Source organism: Argopecten irradians, chromosome 6, assembly GCF_041381155.1.
Source record: "Argopecten irradians isolate NY chromosome 6, Ai_NY, whole genome shotgun sequence".
Lineage (NCBI taxonomy): Eukaryota > Metazoa > Mollusca > Bivalvia > Pectinida > Pectinidae > Argopecten > Argopecten irradians.
Window position 1 is genome coordinate 31,490,630 of NC_091139.1, and position 22,878 is coordinate 31,513,507.

Below are 22,878 nucleotides of genomic sequence, written 5' to 3' on the forward strand. Positions count from 1 at the left end.
ATTTCGGATCGACCCGAAAAATAACAACACTTTGTCGGGACCATGTCAGGATCATTTCATGCAAGTTTTCAGCCAAATCGCACTGGTAGAACTTGAGAAGAAGTTCAAAATGTGTTTTCAAGATGGCGGCTGTGGCGGCCATCTTGGATTTCGGATCGAACCCAAAAAATAACAGACAACTTTGTCGGGACCATGTCAGGATACATTTCATGTAAGTTTCCAGCCCTAAATGGCCACTGGTAGAACTTGGAGAAAGAAGTTCTCAAAATGTGAAAAGTTAACGACACGGCGAGACGGCGCACGGCTGGACGGCGCACGGCGACGGCGGACGACGACGGACGAAACATGATGACTATAGGTCATCCTGACCCTTCGGGTCAGATGACCTAAAAACCAGGAGTTTTTATTGCAGTGATGTATATTGCTTTTTCCTTGACCTTTAACATTGCAAGTCATTAATCACATCACTAAACGCTTTTTCTAGTTTTTATCTGTAACAGGTGATAACGAGACTAAGATTTGTTAAAGTGTTAAAGTTTGTTTGTTTACTGTACAACTTCTCCAATATTGTATGATTTCTAAAGATGAAGGTCATTCACAGCTGATGAGAGTGTGAGTTACCTGTACTTTTATGTATACCTCCATGTTTGATAATGTGAAATTGGTGCAATCATATGGAGAGCTTTACGATGTTTTAAAAAAACAACAAAAACAAAGTAAAAACCAGGAGAAATAATTTCAAATGTCAATTATCCAATATCTTTTTGTGTATGATCTAGCTTGGGTTGCTAGTAGGTAATATGTTAAGACAGTTTATGATAAAGCCTTCTGTGTCTAAAGAACTCCTAAATAGTTATATATCAATAATTATGTATTGTAGAATGTAAAGATTATGTGATTTGCCATGGCAAATTTTGAAATGGAAGGTTTATTTTATATGTAGCGTCGAAAGCATTGTGAAAAAATGTTGAAAGTCAAATAAGTGTAATTTTCTCAACAACTCCTGTCCATGTGATTAGCTAAAATGATGAAACTTGTTGTACATTTTATACCCAAATGATATCATAATAGTTATCATGCAGTGCATTTCATGTTCAACTGTATATGATTTTCAGAAGCCAAAATATTAACAAAAGAGTGTGGCAAGGTGGTGCATGAAGTGCTTCACTGTTTACTCAAATTTAACGGTTTTTTAATTAGAGAAAAAATGAATTATTTATGTATGCAAGATACATTTGACATTGGGAACGGACCAAATATCCCTTTTGCACTTGGTGATGGAGAGATGTTTCAATAATAATGGGAGAAAATTAAAAATAAATTTACTCTAGTGGCTAGCTGTTACCACAACTTGAAAGGTACAACACTTATCAAAATCATATAAGACATTGATTTTTACATGTAGCCTGCTGGTAAATGACAAAATGTAGACTATTACATTGAGTAACAGCATTTTTATGTACAAATTCTACATGTAATGTAGCACACCTGTTGGTGTGGTGTGTGGTTGAGAACACAGGGGTCTGAGACAGTGTTTATCAATTTTGACCAACCAAAGCATCCATAGACCATTTCAGAGGTCTTGGGGGGGGGGGGTTCTAGATAAAACAACAGTACTTACATTTTTAGTTAAGGGACCAAGGACTTCAAACTATGATTTTATGAAGGTTTTGTGTGATTTGTGTGACTATTTAAGTTCCCCCAGCGGAGTGGAGAGCTTATTGTGTTGCGCTGTTTCTTATTATACTCTTCTTCTTCATCTGGTTCTTATTTTTCCGCCGCGACTTTGTCATACCATTTTCTCGAAAAATATAAGTCGGATCGCCATGAAATTTTGTGATGTCATTTTTGGTGACCTGCAGATGTGTCAGCCGGTTTCATTTTTTCGACCAGCATCCAAGATGGCTGCCAGAGCCTTTCATTGTTCAAAATTGAACTGCTTATAGATATTTAACCACAGGTCTGATTTGCCTGAAATCGGTTTCAATATGTAGTTTTAATAAGATTCTTAATTTTCAAGAGAGAAAAAAAACAACATAATTTACATAAATATGAGTAAAAACAATTTTTGTAGCAGTTTCCAAATTTTCTTTAACCAATAAAAGTTATCTCCCTTTATTCACTGGTCAGCAGGGATCCGTTTTAGGTCCAAGTTTATTTTTGTTGTATTTCTAAGTTATAGATCTTACTTTTACTAGTGACTTAAAACTATTTTGATTTTTCATTCTGAGAAATAAAATGTATTTATTGGTAAAACAATGTCACGTCATCATTCAGGGGAGGTCACTCTTGTTAAATTAGGCTCTGTTGAGATTGGAGGAACTCTATTTGACGGCACCCGTCACATTTAGATCTTGTTCGACTAATAATTATTAGTACTTTATTTCTATAGTTCAGTCTGATCTGCACCTCTTCTACCTGTTGCCAGATGAAATAACTGTCCTTTAATTATTCTCCATGTATAACAGCCAAACCTGCTATTAATGACACCTGTAAAAAAGGACTTTGACAAGGTGGTGCCATTATCCCTTCCTTGTTAAATCAGCTTCCGCAGAGTATAAAATTGGAGTGATCATAGGGATTTGTATTTAAATCAGATTGGTATAACCAGACTTATATATAGAAGGTATATCTAAGTCTCTTGTATAACATCCATTGTCCTGTTTTAGATAAATACAAGTAGATATTAACACCTACTCACCTAGAGATAGATTTAACTGTGGTCTAAATCAGTAAAATGTTTGTAAAACGCGTGCGCCAAAATGTAGCCCGTGCAAATTTGGGATTATTGCACAGGCATCTGTTCAAATGTCTTACTCCGGTTTAGGGGCTAGAGGAAATTTGGGTTCACTCCTTGCGCAGCACGAGACATTTACATATCATACAAAGCCTGTCATTTTTCAAGAGAACCTTTAAGTAAAAACCTATGGCAGAAAGTAATTGTAGATCTTCGAAATATTTTATTCAGATTCTGTTTGTACTTATATCATGTGAAGCTGTTTGTGTGACTGGATTAACTACTGCAGTAAAACCTCCATCAGTAGAAGTAGGGGGGATGCTGTTCTATTTGCATCTAAAGGGACATTTCACCTCTCATGCGTTTAAAATGCGTCCCCGAAACAGTTAATTGAATGCAAAATGTTAAAACATTTTAACCCCTTCTCCATTCTTATAAGCAAATACCTTACCTTTTTGTAATACTTGCCCATTTATATTTCTAGCATTTATTGCGTTCTTGACATATTGATCATAAAATGATTTTAAAAATATAGCCTTTACCTATCGCCTAAATACTACCTACATGTTTCACAGCCGCTGTACATGCTAGAAATATCTTATCACATAAATACCTAATGCATGTTACAGAATAAATTACTTAGAATTCTCAACGATTGAATGTACATGTTTCTTTCTGATAGAACATCACTGTTAATCTGCTCGAGATATAAACATGTCATTGTGCGATCAAAGACTGGGACAACTCGTCCCATCATAACAATACGTGTCCTACACATTTTATTGTCGGCGCGAGAGAGGATAAAAATTATAATGTAAAAAAACTGCCATTTTTATGCAGCAACTTGACACTTTGTTGGCTCGCAAAAGAGAAGAAAACTTTCTCAAGAAGTTAAAACTCTTAAAGGAATTTCGTAAATCCACATTAAAATTCACTGTGATATTCGAAAGACCACAAATTACGCTGAATAAAACATCTATCAATCATGGTTTTAAAATGTAACTTGTGTGTATGGGATAAGCCTATATCGTTGCTTTCCTCTCTTCGGCTAAGTACCGTCCATCTATTTCCAATCTAGTGGGATTTCCTACTGACAAAATCAAATAATCCATACTTAATTCAGTTTCTAAACGCTGAATTTTGAATAACAACCCCATTTTTAATATCAATTATAAAGTCGTTACATCGACAAAACCCGCACGTGTTGAGTTCATAATATTAGTAGTGAGGTTTTTATGACCGCCTCCTGTGTGCCTTGCTTGGCCGTTGTCATAGCAGCCTATCCTCTTCGTGTTAGTATTCGCTTTCTGGCAGATAATAAAACATTTTTGTGAAGAAGATTTACACGGTAAAATGCGCCCTCTATTGTGCATCCCACCGGTGTAATTAGTCGCCTGACAAAACGTTTATTTGTAATATCAGCCCCGCGCTAATCGCAATTTGAATAAACTTCCCGAAGCACCATCACCTGTGCTTCCTCGCCACATATTACCTGTGAGTTTATCGATACCTGCGATGTACATAGAGTAGTGCATAAAATGCACAATTCAGGGATTTTATTTCCAAGAGGAAATTGCATGGAAGTAATGATTGAATTTATGATTAATATTAGTCAGTATGCTGACGTAAGAACATCTCCTGTTGGATTATTACGATTGTCGTCTGCCCGCCATTCATTTCTGTGTTATGATGAATACTCGCGGTATTAGGTGTGTCATCGTGTATGGATTTCAGCTATGAATAGCCTCACAATTATTTTCATGGTTTCTGATGCCGTTGGATCTAAACGATTGTGTATGTTACAACAGCTGATGTCAAACTGATGATGAACTTGTGAAGAACCGTTATCGACTTCACACACTCTCAGAAACAAAATGTCTGACCATCAATAAATCTACTTTATCGAAATAAAGCAACTAGATGGCAACTAAATTGGGAAAAACTAAAAAAGGCAACTGCAGTGGTCGAAAATCCAAATGGCAAGTGTAGCGGTCAAAAAGGCAAATTCCAACTACAGTGGTCAAAACATCAAATAGCAACTGCTGTTGTAAAAAACAAATGTAGTTGTCAAATAATCAAACGACAGCTGCAGTGGTCAAAAACTAAAATGACAACTGCAATGGTCAACAACCTAAATAACAGCTGCATTTGTCAAAAACACAAAATGGCAAATGCAGTGGTCAAAACCTGAAAACAGCAACTGCAGTGGTCAAAAATCAAAATGGTAACTGCAGTGGTCAAAAAAATCAAATGACAGCTGCAGTGGTCAAAAACTCAAAATAACAAATGCATCGGTCAAAAATCAAAGCTGCAACTGCATTGGTCAAAAAGGCAAATTCCAACTGCATTGGTCAAAACCTCAAATAGCAACTACAGTTGTCAATAACCCAAAATGACAACTGCATTGGTCAAAAACAACAAAAAAAGCAACTGCGGCGGTAAAAAACTCCAATGGCGATTGCGGTGATTAAAAATCTTGATGACAACTGCAGTTGACAAAATCCCAAAATGGCATCAGCAATGGTCAAAACCTTAAATAGCAACTGCAGTTGTCAATGGTCAAACATTCAAAATACAAATACATTGGTCAAAAACTCAAATGGTAACTGCGTTCGTCAAAAACCTAAATGACAACTGCAGTGGTAAACAACCCAAACGGCATCTGCAATGGTGAAAAAAAACCTAATGGTAATTACAATGGCAAAATAAATAAATAAACACATACGCACACAAATGGCAACTACAGTAGTCAAAACCAAATGAGGTAATCAAATGCGTAAAGTTGAGAGATAACACACCTCACCAAAATCTAAAACATGTGATTGGTGAACATTGGTGATTATGGGAATGGTCAAAAGCCATGAAAGTAGATTTACGATAGAATTATCAAGTAGGAAAAATATTGTCAAAATTTTAACAAAAATATGTATTATCAAAAGATGTCATTGACAAGCATACAAACCATCAAACAAAATGCATAAAAACAAACAGTAATCTAAAAACGATCGTGAAATTAATTTTCTTTAATACCTTAATTAGACGTTTTAAGACCATACGTCACTTTAATCCAGAGTAAACGTTGTTTTACTAATAATAAACATATTTTATTGACCGGGATGTAAAATCCCATCTGTTAGGGGATTCTCGTGTAACAACTTACTCGGATTTTGCTTGGTCCAAAAATATATTATCCATTAACGTTATGCCAAGAAGTCATGGATGGATTTCTCAGAAACACAATGTACGAAGAAAGTGGTTACTATTATTAATTAAAGCAGTCATATTACCTCCAGAGATGATAATCTCCGTGCGTCTATAAGCACCGGTTGTAAAATTATGTTTATTTGGACTTTTCATTATAATGAATCTTTTTTACTGTATTGGTTTAAAAAATGGTTTATAATGCACTATATTTTATCAGATACAAAAATGGATATATTTAATGTTGGATCTTCTTGTCTATCTACCTATCTCCATATTGTTTTGTTAGGGGGTGTGACCTTGCTCCTAAGGCCAAAGGTTTAGTAAGTGCAATTGTTTTATTACTAAACCTTTTGAGATTGTTCAAGACACATAGATGGAAATTGCCAGTATAAATACTTTAACCGCCCAAAACGACAAACAGTACTATGATTAAAGTAAGAGCCGATTTCGTGCGTAAGCGGAGGTGATGCCATTTTGACTAGTTTCTTAATTTAATTTAAACCGTCAAAGGGAAATCTCTGAATAAAGCAATGACATTAAAAAATGAAGAATCGTTTCATGATATAGTTTTTCCTTCATAAATTGTTTACAGTCTAAATATCAATATAAAAAACATCAAATGTAACTATATACACCCCTGGATGAATAGTACTGGTATTTTAACAAAGTCAGTTTGGAGACATAACTATATATAGTCTGGTGAATGGCATGTATCCTATTGTGTTGATGCACTTTACAAGTGCACCCAGTAATCCCTGTGTGTTAAGTCTAATTAGTCCGTGTTAATTACTGTCTATCACTGCACATACCACACACGTAAATAGGCTGACATAGAACACAACCTGATGTACACAATTATTTTTAAATCAAAATTATCGCTGCATCATTAGTAACTGTATCTTGTCTAGATCTCTGTTCAACACAATAGCTTCAAACGTAAACGGTAAACAATCGGTTTATGTTTAATGGATTGATTACATAATGACTGGGTGTTGATGTATTGTTTGTTGTACTGATTGACCGGAAAAGGAGGAAGCGGGGGGGGGGGGGGGGGGGGGGGGGGGTCTCTCAAGCTAAATATGTAAGTCATGTATCAAGTTATTGTTCACGAAATTTCCACGTGGCAACATATGTACTTCTTTCATTTCCGTGTATATATATATGTATATCATTTAAAAGAAAGTAACATGGTCGATAAAATCGACTGACAATGCGGACATGCCATGTGTTTTCTGAATACGATATCATAACATACATAGATAATCACGATTTTAATTATAGCCACATCAGTCAAAATATAAAGTGAGTTTTTAAGATTTACATTTCTTATATATGTAACTATAGTCTATACCAATTGTACATGTTATTCTTTTAGTAAAATCAATTGGATTGCTTCATTTATGTTTTGTGCATTGTTAAAGTTATATCAAGTAGAGCTTTTCATATGTCAACTAAACTACACGTGCGTTACTGGTCACTGACGTTTTGACAAATACAATATCTACAGTGCATGCATATATATATATACCCGGTAGTTTTAATCTTACACTTGAATATACGAATAAGAGCTCGAACGTAACTGTTACTGCCAAAAATCACTCCCAAACCAAGAAGCCAAATAATGATCTACAATTTCATTTAACATTTTATTTATTTATTCATTAATAATTAATTTATTAATTTATTTATTTATTGTAAAGTGACATTTCACCTATAAACATAGATAAAGCATATAAACAAGAACTTTTACAGTGCAAACGATCTGTGTTGTAACTTACATATATGTTTATAAGACATCATACATGTTTGTCTGAACATTTGAGTGATTTTCATAGCTTAATTAGTCAAACCTGATGGTTTTCATAGTTTCTGAAGAATACAAATAACATGTCAAAATGTTCGCCTAAGATTAGGAACTATAGATATAATCTAAATTACGAAGAAAAATATTAGACGCATAAGATACATTTTATCCGAAAAAAATAATTTAATGAAAAAATTATAGACTTTTAGCCAAATGACCCTGGTGTCACAGAAATTATACACTTGTACATTGCAACATCAGAAACATGCATATAATTATATACATGTAGACATGCTGTCAAAATGCTGAAATGACAAAGTTCTTTTCCAACAAATCTGCCGACAGTTTGTAGACTTACCAACAGATAACAATAGGCATTCAAACTATACATACACGGGATGAAATATATCGTATATTATAACATTTAGATGTAAACATGACAGCAAATAAATCCTGTTACACGCAAATCAATTTAGCTATTTTAAGAACACGGAAGGGAATCCCCGCTTTACCCATAATTCTCAGCGGGGATTTCCCTGTGAGAGCGAGGCACTAATGTCGAAGGTGTTATCCTAGTATCCAGTGAGTATTGCCAAATTTATCCGTTTGATATCATTGTCATCCCAAATTAAAGTGCCCGTATAATTGTTTCAAATGCTTAAATTGAATCTATTTATATGCATCGTCTGATTATTTATCGTAAAGCTATTTTTGTTTTTGTCAATTTATTAATCAGTCCCATCATAGTTTTGACGGGAACTCAAGCTAGTGCTCGGTTTGTTTACAAAAAGCGCACTTTTCAATCGAGTACCATCTGCTGCTGAAAATCGATGTCCTTACCGTTTTTTCGCAGTTTGAAGCATCCTTATAGTTAACTAATGATGGACAGTGTTTTATTTTGTACATAAAGTCTCGTTTCCAGAAATATTTATCTTATTTACGTGAAGGGGAATTCCTATAGGTAGACCATTATTGACAGTTACCATATATGGAAGTCGTCGCTACTGCGCATGTGACGCTACCACTTGACACTTCAGTATTGTAAGATAATATATTTAAAGTGGGCTGTGCCAATATTGCTCCACTCAGATAAATAGTCCAAACCAATGAACATACCCATCTGTATTTCAATAGCTGGTAATATTGGACTTAAAAGGAGACAGCTATATTGGAGTTACTTGTGTTTAGCCTGTAATCTTATACAGGAATATTGGAGTGTACAGATTTTATTTAACAAAATTCATGAATTGCTCAAAAAGTAGGAAAGGGACAATTTTTCCAGAAAACTATTACAACATGAGCAGTATCTCTGATTTTGCCATGTTTCGTTTTAATTTGTGGCACAAAAATCCCTTTTTTTCTCATCATGCAGCGGCTGTGGCGGCGGCTCAGGCTGGAAATCCAAATATCATGGAAAATACTTCATTTGTTCCGAATCCACTTACTTCTCCAGCCCTGATGGTGTTGGCTTCAACAGCTGAAAATCATGAGGGGGCACGGATGCCTGCCCCTCCCCACCCCTTCCAAGGACAAAATGTGGACAAGGACATGGCTACACCTTTTGGTAGTCCTCCCTTCACTATGTACCGGCCCGGGGAACATTTCCCCCCACCCCTGTACACACCTGTTCCCCCATATGTACGTGCTAACCTGGAGCGGGGGATGGGGTTGATTAACCCCGGGGGTGGGAGTGCGTTTCGTCCCGTCAGTAACCCAGATGGGACAGAGAATTATCACTCAGCATTTTCCCTGGCTAAAAAACCTAAACTTGATGAGTCGAGCTCTAGTTATTCCTCATCTGAGAAGTTGGACAGGGACAGTTGTGACCCCACTCGTGAGGGTGGGGAGAGTAAAGGATCCACGCCCTTCGTTAAGGAAGAACGACCCTCAAGTATTAGCTCTGCTACAAATTCTGAAAACTTTTCTGATGGAGATTTTGACCGAGGAACTCCGGATCCTGAAGGGAGATCTCTTAGAAGTGAGTTTTTCAATTATTTTTTTTCCTCTAAAAATTTAACACAAGTTAAATTGATTTAATTTGTGTTGTTTCAATAGTACTAATGTTGTTTGCATGTTCGGATTGTTCCTAACCTATTTTCCATCTCAAACTCCATAAAAACAAAAACAAAACAAAAAAGAGAAAAAATATTATAAATAAAATGTGAAATAATACAACTGAAACTAAAATAAATGTTTGTGCATGACTGTATTCTTAAAGATAAACATAATTTATGATCAACAACACTGATTTAAGAAATCTGCGGATACAAGTATTTTAAAAGTGATTAAAGAATTTACCTTCAACAAAATTACTAGCCTACACTTAGGTTTAAGCATTGAACTGACACTAGATCAACCTGTAACGAGATCGGAAAACTAAATGGGAGTTCATACTGGCCGGACAAAAGGTTAAAATGATTTTATCATTTAAAATCAATGAAAATTGAGCAAGTTATATATTTCATATTTTATGGAAATTCATTATATTTGTACTGGAACACAGCTTGCGTGTGGTAAAGATAATTAACGTAGATAACCATCAGTTTAATCACTACACAAAAAGGCATCGTCTTGTTTAATATTACAGGCACTGAACTGATGCCTTTGTCTGAACCTCGTTAGGTAATACAAATTAGGATTCTTCTCTTTAAACTTTCCATAATTTTCCGCTAACCTTTTAAATTGTGTACAGAAGAATGGTATTTATCTATTCACGTAAAAGCCATCAGTTGGTGAGAGCAGGGTCACGTTTCTGATTGTGTGTAATTATGATAAATATAATATACAGTTAGATCATTATAGGTTCGATCTGTGTGTCTGCACCGACTGACTCTAGTATATAAAGCACTACTATTGTGCATGGCCCGAGTACCCCTCTATCACAAATCAACAATATCATCAATATATTTTTGTTTAAACTTTTAATGTTATCAGCAGTGACTATCGTCTACTACTTAACGATCCATTGCTTTGTTTCCCACTTAAAACAGACTTCCTGGCAAACATTATTTCATGATACTAAATCAGATCTTTTTGAAGGTATTTTTTAACCAAAAACTGTTTAAAGGAATTTAAGGAAATGAAAATTAATTAATAAAAATTAATATTATAGTCAGTGTTAGATATTCCATTGATTTACAATTTTGCAAGTATGAAAATATTTGTCAACTATATCTGATTCTACAGGTAGTAATAAGACAAAGTTCAGTTTTTAAAATCATGAAGTGTTATATTGCATAATGCTAATTAATATGATGCTACACATTTTATCCTGTAGTTTATACAATAAAATCAATATAAGGAAAAGAAGCTAAACTAGTTTCTTGTATCTTGTAACAGTTTAATACAGTTATGCTTAAAATAAAAATGGCCAACTTCATGAACCAAATTTTTTTCATTTTTCAGCTGTATCACTATCATATGATCATCATAAATTATGCTTCAATATTAAACATGTTTGAGTGAATACCTAAAACAAACCATGATACGCATTAACAATTTCAAGAGTTCTTTATTTTTTGAAAGTCTGAAAATAAAAACAAAATTAATTCTTTTTAGCAGTTTATGTGGTAGAAAGTCCAGAGTAAATATCTCCTTAAGTTAATTACTTATGCACAGCTTTGTGATAGCGTTAAGCTTACAGGTCAGAATCATCAAGATTTAAGCACTTTATGACCACTTCAGCCACTTGAAATTAAGATGGGTCTGGATATAAATATATACCAAATAAGATGCTATATTGTCCATTGATAAATAATTCTAGAATTTAATACAAATTATGTACAAGTGTTATCTCCGTTTTTTAGATAAAAAACAAAACAATCATACATGTAGATAATTAGTGCAAATGGATCATTCTTCATGTTTAATTGTGTAATCTTAAATCAAAGTCTCCTAATAATTTATACTCACAGGTGACATTCTTAATGCTCGTTTAGAACATTAAATCTCTTTATCTATGACTTTTTTTTTATAAGTTTTGGTGTTTATTGTTTTAGATTAATATGTATTCAATTAATTTACAACAATCTTCCAGTTTCTTTTTTCTGCATTAAAAAAAAACAACTTCGATTTTGAATATTGCTTATGGACAAGACTTTAAAAGTATTGTGGACATAAGATAAATTGTAACATTTTGTTTGGAAAAGTCTTTTAACGTAATTCTATAGCTATGCAAAGAACAAATGGTAATTGAAACAAGGAAAAACTTCTTGAAAAAATAAAAATAAATGTCGGGTGTACCCGTAAAGAATGGAATTGCCGGTGTTAATTTGCCTTGTAAAGTGCACCTCTGCAAGGTTGACTTGTAAAATGGACAGCTTTACTGGTGCCAATGGATTTGTTATACAACGGGGAATATTAGTTTGAATTTAAAACCAAAAATATTATTTCACTCTGGTGACCAGTGCCTTGTCAATTAGCGGCCGTGTGAAAGTACATGATATCTCCCATAGGCCTGGGTCAAAGAAAGGGTCATCCTTATTTGTATCTTCTCATGTGAAATTGTTCTGTGGTAGTTTTTAAGAAAAATTTATAGTTTATTGAAAATATAAAAAAAGAAAATGGTCATATGTACAGACAAAAGCCTTTAGTTATAATAGTACTCATTAGCATATTACTTAATATGATTGGTTTTTTTTTCATAAGGTCATTAAAATGGATTTTTTTAGAATTTTTTTCCCATAAAGGTAGATTTGAAGAAAATGGTACTGTTTATTTAAAAAGGTAGAAAAAGTAATGTTAATCTGTAATTAGTCATAAAAGCTTTAGTATTCTGTACAAGGTACATTTATAACTTATAATTATTTAATTTTTTCATGAAATGTTTTAATCTTAAGGTGAATATGTAATACAGGATATTTTGATATATTTCTTTAAAGTTTTGACTGCTGAATATAATTAAAGAAAATAAAACTATTTATGGTGATATTTGATCAAATTCTATGATCATAAAGTTCTTATTGTTTTTAAAGAATCATAATGACTAAAGTTCTTATGAAAAGTCAAATGCTTTTTCAATTAATTATAATTTAAGAAAGGAAAAATTGATGCAAGTATTGCTACCTTGGTATAGCTTTAATTTGACAGCTCTAAATAGTTTTTTGCCACCTTAATAATTAATCAGAGAATTTAGTTGATTTTTCTTCGTGGTGGAAAGGAAATAATTTAAATAAAATAAAAATACTTTTCCTGTCTTGGAAATAATTTTCAAAATAAATTACATTGAAAAGTTCTCGATCACTGCGGAAATATCATAATAAAAAAGTGTATATTTAGTATCAAATTCTTCAGGTTTAGACTCTTGTCTTTATGTTGTAAATTAAAAAATAATATACATATATATTCGTTGTCATATTATTACTATTATCAGCCTTAATGTGGAGGCAATTTTAATAGTATTTATTCTCTATTAAATTTATACTCTTTACTTATTAGGATAGTTCACTTATGCTTAAACAATTTAATGTTTCCTTTGTTTACAGCAAATGGTCCTTTGCTTGTCTATTCAATGTGTCTAATTTATTTATTTAGATATTCCCTATAGTAAGTTAAATAAAGAGAATTTGAATTAATCTGTGAATATATTATTGGAATTTTCTAAAAATTCTCTGAAGAACAAGGCAATATTTTTTTTTATATACGTGTTACTTTTGTCTGTTATCAAATAAAGATTTGTTCTGATGTTTATTTGAATCATTCTAATGTATAATTTGCTAGCTGATTATTAGGTAATTTTTTAGATTAAAAATTTGAAAAGGAATTGCTCACTTATTTCAATTTACTCAGTAGTCCCTTTGTAAACATGACCAAAGTTTAGTGTGTTTACTTTTGAAATTAGAAATTCAAATAATGATTTAGAAAATAAAAATGGATATAGAAAGAGTACCTGCCTAATTATTGAATCTATATTATCAATTTCTCTAATCTTGATTACAATTTTGTTATAATAACCATACTTCTCTGGAATTTTTTTAATGCCATATATCACTCTGTCTATCATAAATATTTACAGGAGTTTTTGAAGAGAATTTACAATACGGGTAGACCAGTATATAAGTATATATGATAGCATTACAGCAATACTTAGGTCCCTTTAACTAGGATATATACCTGTTCAGTACACACCTAAAACCCTCAGGGTACTCCAATGGGTAGTCTTTATAATTTGCCAAGTTAATCAGAAGATGTCTTTCCGTGTTGTATGTAGATGATAAAATACCTATATCTTTCATGTCCTGATTGACTTTTTATTGAGCTAAGCTCTTTACATGTCTCCTTGAAAAGCTAAGTTACTGGGTGATTGTGTGAGGGCCTAGGAACCTTATGGCCTTGTTAAGTGACTAGCCTGCCCCAGGAGCAGGACAGATGAGGGTAACTTACTGGTCAAACAATGGCCATACTAGCCACACACAGGTAAGGTGTCAATCTCAATGCCAACAGACTGACCAGTGTCCACCCCCTGTGGCCGTGATTACAATATTTGTCACTTTTTTTAGGTCTGGGTGTGAAATGTAAACCGATTTACTGATTTTATCGGCAAATTACCAGAAAATTGGTACACTATGTTTGACGCCTGGGTCTATAGCCAGATTGAATAAATACAAATGTGTGTGTGAGATTAGTAAGCTATACCTTCTGTACAAGGACCCAATAAAAACAAAGATAACATCATTATGTTGGGGTGGCACTCGGTTTCAGGTAGAATTTGTTTACAAATCCAAACTTGTGTTCCCTGCTGACAGTAATCGTTACGTAAGTAGTACAAGTGGATGAAAACTCCAATTTGATGAAGACAACTTGATGGATGATCGTATTGACTTAATTACTTTAGAAGTACATGTTAGGTCCTAATTGTATTAATGTTCCTAAAGTAGATTGATTCCGCCAAACTTACCATCATATCAGATAATTAAATTTTATTAAAAGATTTCCAACACACTTTCTTTTGCACCTAATCTGTTTAAATCTTATTTTGATGTAAAAATAAAAAAAGCTGTATTTGTTGTATGATCGTGCAAATTGTATATATAAATGCGATTTGAGGAGAAAACCAACGTGCTGGCTGCCTGTGTTGCGTATATTCGCAATATTTAACTTTTACTAATGTGGTTAAAGCTTATTTCATGATATATTTACATATGTCCCTATATAGTCAACGGGAGGGGAGTTGCGTTCAAATTAGCGTAAACGCAATGACATATGGATACAAACGCAGTGCAGGTTCGGACTACTTCTAGTTCACGCTTCGATAAGATATTGCGTCATAAGTTGACGGATTTTAAAATAACAATAAAGAGTTTTTATTAGATCCAATTTAATATGTATTTGACATCAAAACAAAACATGTGTTCAAGCATTGTAACGGTAATAAACTACAAAATGAATTGCTGGTCAGGGCTACAACCGGGGGCTTTCCTCAGCAATGTTCGGGGAATCCCATAGTTAAGTCAGTTGTACATGTGTGTACGGTCACTTATCTCACTTTAATATACAGAACATCTGATTGTCGGTGAACAATTCTGGGAGCGTCTAAGCGAACAATAGATTAACAGATCATATACAGGTTTCCAGAAAAAAAAACATTACAGGTAGCCTATCCGAAACAGTATCATCAGCTTAAATGGGGGCGTCTTGGCGTCTTGGCACACACGCAAACACTTGTCTATCCTCCGTACAATAAAATAAAAGTCATGGCTATGAAGAATTTAGTCTAAATTGCGTTCTTAGACCAATACATATATGACAAACATTCAGTAGCTCAACCGTCATACCATCAATAGGCTATATCACAGTCACTTTCCTCGGTTGAAAATCAAATATGGCGACTCGCTCCACTTCGGACCGCATCACTACCCTGACAACGATACATACCGGTAGTCGTTCCGCCTTGGTTATCTCAATTTTTATTTGAAATGGACACTATTGATATATTATCAAATGAAAAAAATATATATATATGTTGAAAATAATTGAAGTGTCATTGTTGTATTTCAAACTGCAGCTATAACATTCAACAATCGGAACTATATCTACGGTCATCCTGACTACCGTAGTTACCCAACTTAGCAACCATCACCGTTTTAAATTTTACGCAAAAGTAGATTTATTTATGTAAATATATAGATTGAACAGTGTTTTGATTGCGTTAAAGGTGGTATGAACGCAATGGGATACAGACATATTCTACATGTAGCGCTAATGCGCTACATTGAATGTGTCTGTATCCCATTGCGTTCATACCACCTTTAACGCAATCAAAACACTGTTCAATCTCTATTTGAAATACCAAAAAGAGGTGGGTGAAGTACAATTTTACATTGATAAATCAACCTTCCAGTGATTGTGATGTCATATTTTGACATGATTTTGACATCACAATTAACTGAAGATGGGACTAATCAGAAGTAAATAATACTTTACCCACCGCAAAACCCCAACATACTCTGTGAACCCCATGTAATAAAATCTATGACCATTTTACTTCAAGACCATCAAGTTGAAAAATTAAGTGCAAGTTGAAATAATGATATACACCCTCCATTGTTATATTATATATATACTGCCTTGAAAAGAAGTCAGTATTTTATGAAACTAAACACATTTTAAAATATTGTGGCCTCAACCTAGTATGAAGTCATAATTGGCTAGTTTAGATGATTTTTATCAGTAATGTGAAAATTGATTATGGTAATATTGGAATTAAACAATTTTTAATTTTAAGTTTTAAGAGTTTAGTTATGTACCATATATGACCTAAATAGCGCCCTAGGGTGCATAACAAATTGAAAATATAAGGGACACTTAATAGTATCTTTGGATAAGCCTTTCATTAGATAAAAAAATAACAATAAGCATTGATTCAATTTGCAAAAGAAATCAGATGAAGATACCTACACAATTTTTTTTTTTTTTTTTTTTTCAGTCTGCATTTAATTTAAAGTAAATTAAGGGAAGTTAAGGCGTCAAAAAGGGTGCTTATTGGGGTCAAATAAGGTATATAGATAATAGGTTTGTAGTTGTATTGATTAGATTGGCCATGACCAGTGGACCCAAAGATTTGGTAAGGATTTCAAAGCAGATTACTGATTCAAGATCAGACATCGCGAAAGAAGAAAAAAATGGCTGGGCATTCCATCGGAAATAGGACTGAGAGTAAGCCGGACCAAACAAGATTTTACGGGGCAGAACATAATTATGAAGTTTTGAAGTAGGCATAACTTCCTGCTATAAGTATCCAGGCAGCTGTTTTCATGATTATATTATGTAGTTTACATTTTTGTCAGGTTCGTCACCTGCGTAATACTTCAGAAACGCCATTTCTACCAACTTCAAGTACTCAATAATTGCAGGACAGTTGGTTTGGACTGGATTTTAAAATAGGTGGTCCATTTCAAATTATACCGGACATGTCCGTCGGACCAGCAAATTTCTCAATGTCTGCAAGATTATCTCCCCTTTTAGTTTGAATAAAAATGATCCAGCTTAATCTGATTGATGATTTAAATATTTTCGAGATTGGTGATGATTTTGTTGGTTTTTGAAAAAGGGGTTGTACAAAAATGAATGTTTTATATCTAAAGACATTGCGGAACTTCTGACTTGTGTCAGTGTTTTTATGGTTTTAAGTTATGTTGTCGCTCCTTACGTCATTTTCACCCAAAACCTATTGTTATTACACACATGTAGACAGAACATTTCAATAAAAAGTGATAAATGTCCCGATTATTTAATTTCTATGATTCGTCTGAAAAAATACAACAGATCAGTATCATGCGCTGGGTTTAGATGGAGTATGAATGTTTGGACATGTAATTCATCTATGCATGTATATAAAAAATATTTATGTACGATATGTATATATTTTTTACAGATTTTCTATTGATTGTCCATATGAACAGGTTGTTGGTAATAAATATGTCCAAGTTCTCCTATGTGATATTTGGCTGATATAAGCCAGTGTACTGGGCTTGTACGTACCAGCCATCATTTCCTCCAGGCTTATACAGCCTTATCACACACCGTGATAGTCTTAGTCCACAACCACCTGTCATTCAGATCAAAAATATAATTTTACAATCATGTTACCATGACATTTATACCCAATTAATATCTACGTTTATAGGTGTCTTTTTTTATTCATACTTCAATTGTCAATTTATAAAGCTTCTTTTGAATTTTTTCTGACAGAACAATTTAAAAAGTGACTTGGAATAATCAGATGTAAAAGAAATGTCTCGATACCATATGTGTAGTCTGCAAAAACTCTGAAGTCAATTCTTGTAATGTGTTTTTTCTCCATTTATAAGGGATTATAAAAAACAAGATATGAAATATTTTTCTGTCTCAGACATGACATGCTTTGCTAGGCGATGTAGTCATATCCTTGAAAACACATAATATATAGATAAAACATCATTGCTACGGTAATATTGGAATGAATACAAATTTGATGATAGTGTATATGTATATTTGTAATAAAAAGAAAACTGAAGATAGTGTATGAAAAATCCTAAAAAATGACTTTTTAAACAACTGATATGCTGAACAGCTTGGTCATTGTTGAAGACGAGATCTCTGTTGAACACGCATGTCGCATGGTGATCATGATGTTGCTACATGAAACAGCTGAAAAATCTACTTTATTATTTAAAGACCTTTTCCACAATAAGGACACTTCAAGTTTTACCAAGATTCAACTTAAATTATTTTATGACTCAAAGATCGTAGTTTTACCTATATATATAGCCAAGTAATTAAAAAAGACTGTGATTATATATCTGTTTAAAATTACATGTATGAACGCCATTTTGATTTTTTTCTGCGAGTAAATATCAACAGAAATACAAAAATGTTTCATTTGTTAAATCATATTTAAACATTCATTTAAAGAAATACTTTAATTACATGAATCCAATTAATGTAAAGTTTAGTTATGTCCTCATCTTAGATCATGATCTAGAAAGGGGAAGTAACTCAACTCTTAACGTAATATATCCAGTTGTTGTAAATATTAAAGGGAGACTACCCATTTGAATTAAGAAGGGAAATATACCACTTTTCACTTTGAAATCAGATACTATGCATTTTTCCAACATTTTATTTGGAAAATAAGATTAATGAATTAAGATCTTTATAAATTTAGATCAGATACCGACATATTCAAACCCATAAAATTCATGTATAGGTGATGACAGATTTTCATTTAACAGGTGTAATGTTCCTAATATCTTGTGTAACTAGTGCATGTGTTTTGGGAGACTGGTATATTCTCATTCCAGTCTGTGACATTAATTTTTAGCTCACCTATTCGGAGAATAGGGGGAGCTAATGTTGTCACCCCGGCGTCGGCATCAGCGTTGGTGTCCCATTTCACGTTAAAGTTTTTGAGCAAATTTCTGTTTCGTCAATTGTTTAAGCTTAAGTCATCATAAATGTTCATGATTTTATTTTCCTAATGTGTATGGATGCTGAACGTGATAATACAACCAATTTGGGGCTCTTTAGGTGTTTTTTTTGAGTCAACAATTTGTCATATTTCCATGTTTAAATAGTAAATACTTGAACATCAACTTCTTCTGAATAGGCGGGCTTTGCTGTTCTCCAACAGCTCTTGTTTCCACTGCAAGTCATTTGGACTAGTAAACCCCAAAAATTTACTATTCCGACAATTTAATTTCTATTCCAAGTTAAATGTATAGCTGTTTTGCTTCAGCACTTCAAATTCAGTCATTACCATAGTTTACAATTTTTACAAAAATTACAGTCTGGATGCTTTCTTGAACACAAATTATCACATAAAGAATGTACTCAATATGTGTTCAAATATGCAATGGACCACCGCTCTTGTAAATGTAGTATTTGGTGATTTTAATAGGGAGCTACTAGTCAATCAGACTAGTTCATTACAATTGGCACTAGACCGGCTGTAAAATTACTAGTCAAGGGCATCGGACTAGTGATTAAAGTCGCAGACTGTCATTCTTCTTGTGTCTCCTTGTGAAAGAGGAAATGCTTGTCTTCCTTAAAGTGCTATCTCACTGTAACATACATGCACTCTGCAAATCTAATTTTAATGCCTCGGTCCACATTAAGTGTATTGGTGGATGCACGTGGGGGTGTGGGGAGGTGTAGGGGGGAACTTGAGGCACTGTTCATTGTGAATACAGAGTACATGTTGAAGAGCCAAAAATTGGGAAAACCAGATTTTATGTTTTCCTGGAAGGGTCATGAGATTATGTCCACAGAAAGTCATGAATGAAAATATTAGCAATGTTTTGTGGCAGCCATTTGTATGATAATGCTTACTGGTAGATATAATAAAAAAAGAAATTGAATTTGCTTTTCATAGCTTCATGATGTTATTTTGATTTTGGAGTTTTTCATAGTTTCATGATGTAATTTTGATTTTGGTGTTGTTTAAAAGACTCAAGTGTGGATTTACGATGGTCCAAAGTACAGGGAGTGAACCTGTTGGGGTGGATTATTGAGGCGGTCCAGTCAGGAACACTTATCACCCCCTGTTTCATCCTCTCTGATAGTTGTAAGTCATTCAGATTTATGGCACAAGTAATTTGTAACATAAATGCAGAAATTTTCTCGCCAAGATAATAGAAATTGTAATCCTCTTGTTTAGGATGGTTTAGGGTAGTATAACTGAGAGCAAGTTATCTGGTCGACTCTTATATGGGGTACGTATCCCAAGCTATTTCTTATCTGATGAAAAACAGTTATTTATGTCCCCAATCACAGGGCGAGGATTTGTATTTTATCAAATAGGCAGGTTATGCAAGCTTATTGTGGAATCAGATGACAAGGCGAAAACTATTAGATAGAAATTTATCACCCGGTCCAAAGCCCTGTACAGATCAGGTTCTGACAGTTTTAAACTGCGGTAGAGATGTCTTCCCCCAAATTCATGAATTTGGATTACAAGCCAATCACACAGTGACCATTAACTGCTTCGATTTAAATGAAAAGTGAACAAGTGTTGTTTTAACACTGATGGAAGTTGTTTTATTTAATCAGCAGCTTTCACTAAGTGGGTCCTGAACACTTAATATGCCCGCGCTCAACGAATCAGCCGTCTCCGCAGACCAACAGTCCGCGACAAATTTTTCCATTATGGAGGGATTCGGCAAAAGTTGGTTTTATTTCGTCCTCATAAAAAAAGCAGTTTGTTTAGGTGGCAGCTAGTTGGCGTTTTATATGCATTGAATATTCTACTAGCCTTTAAGTTAAGCTTTCCCAGGCCAGGGAATAGTATTTCAATGATGTCTACTCAGAGTTAAGTCCCCTGGTTATTGTCTTCTGATACAGATCGCCCTCTCCACGAATAAATGCATAATTTGGTCAATTTGTCATTTGGACCTTTTTGTGTTGGTGTCATGCCCACCACTTTATAATAAAATCTATGACCATTTTACTTCAAGACCATCAAGTTGAAAAATTAAGTGCAAGTTGAAATAATGATATACACCCTCCATTGTTATATTATATATATACTGCCTTGAAAAGAAGTCAGTATTTTATGAAACTAAACACATTTTAAAATATTGTGGCCTCAACCTAGTATGAAGTCATAATTGGCTAGTTTAGATGATTTTTATCAGTAATGTGAAAATTGATTATGGTAATATTGGAATTAAACAATTTTTAATTTTAAGTTTTAAGAGTTTAGTTATGTACCATATATGACCTAAATAGCGCCCTAGGGTGCATAACAAATTGAAAATATAAGGGACACTTAATAGTATCTTTGGATAAGCCTTTCATTAGATAAAAAATAACAATAAGCATTGAATCAATTTGCAAAAGAAATCAGATGAAGATACCTACACAATTTTTTTTTTTTTTTTTTTTTCTGCATTTAATTTAAAGTAAATTAAGGGAAGTTAAGGCGTCAAAAAGGGTGCTTATTGGGGTCAAATAAGGTATATAGATAATAGGTTTGTAGTTGTATTGATTAGATTGGCCATGACCAGTGGACCCAAAGATTTGGTAAGGATTTCAAAGCAGATTACTGATTCAAGATCAGACATCGCGAAAGAAGAAAAAAATGGCTGGGCATTCCATCGGAAATAGGACTGAGAGTAAGCCGGACCAAACAAGATTTTACGGGGCAGAACATAATTGTGAATTTTTGAAGTAGACATCACTTCCTGCTATAAGTATCCAGGCAGCTGTTTTCATGATTATATTATGTAGTTTACGTTTTTGTCAGGTTCGTCACCTGCGTAATACTTCAGAAACGCCATTTCTACCAACTTCAAGTACTCAATAATTGCAGGACAGTTGGTTTGGACTGGATTTTAAAATAGGTGGTCCATTTCAAATTATACCGGACATGTCCGTCGGACCAGCAAATTTCTCAATGTCTGCAAGATTATCTCCCCTTTTAGTTTGAATAAAAATGATCCAGCTTAATCTGATTGATGATTTAAATATTTTCGAGATTGGTGATGATTTTGTTGGTTTTTGAAAAAGGGGTTGTACAAAAATGAATGTTTTATATCTAAAGACATTGCGGAACTTCTGACTTGTGTCAGTGTTTTTATGGTTTTAAGTTATGTTGTCGCTCCTTACGTCATTTTCACCCAAAACCTATTGTTATTACACACATGTAGACAGAACATTTCAATAAAAAGTGATAAATGTCCCGATTATTTAATTTCTATGATTCGTCTGAAAAAATACAACAGATCAGTATCATGCGCTGGGTTTAGATGGAGTATGAATGTTTGGACATGTAATTCATCTATGCATGTATATAAAAAATATTTATGTACGATATGTATATATTTTTTACAGATTTTCTATTGATTGTCCATATGAACAGGTTGTTGGTAATAAATATGTCCAAGTTCTCCTATGTGATATTTGGCTGATATAAGCCAGTGTACTGGGCTTGTACGTACCAGCCATCATTTCCTCCAGGCTTATACAGCCTTATCACACACCGTGATAGTCTTAGTCCACAACCACCTGTCATTCAGATCAAAAATATAATTTTACAAGTATGTTACCATGACATTTATACCCAATTAATATCTACGTTTATAGGTGTCTTTTTTTATTCATACTTCAATTGTCAATTTATAAAGCTTCTTTTGAATTTTTTCTGACAGAACAATTT

At 33.6% G+C, this 22,878-nt stretch overlaps 1 protein-coding gene across 2 annotated transcripts in view; it reads left to right on the forward strand.

The window, feature by feature from the left end:
• The first annotated feature begins 8,275 nt into the window (after nt 1-8,275).
• The window catches only part of LOC138325637 (E3 ubiquitin-protein ligase Rnf220-like), a 59,688-nt gene continuing 45,085 nt past the window's right edge, over nt 8,276-22,878 (forward strand). Inside the window, exons 1-2 of one of the 2 annotated variants that reach the window (XM_069271428.1) lie at nt 8,276-8,327; nt 9,118-9,723. In XM_069271428.1, the coding sequence (XP_069127529.1) occupies nt 9,156-9,723 (568 nt within the window). In that variant the 5' untranslated portion in view covers nt 8,276-8,327; nt 9,118-9,155. Of the gene's footprint in view, nt 8,328-8,822; nt 9,724-22,878 lie in introns of those variants that run through there. The other variant, XM_069271426.1, reaches the window with a different exon arrangement.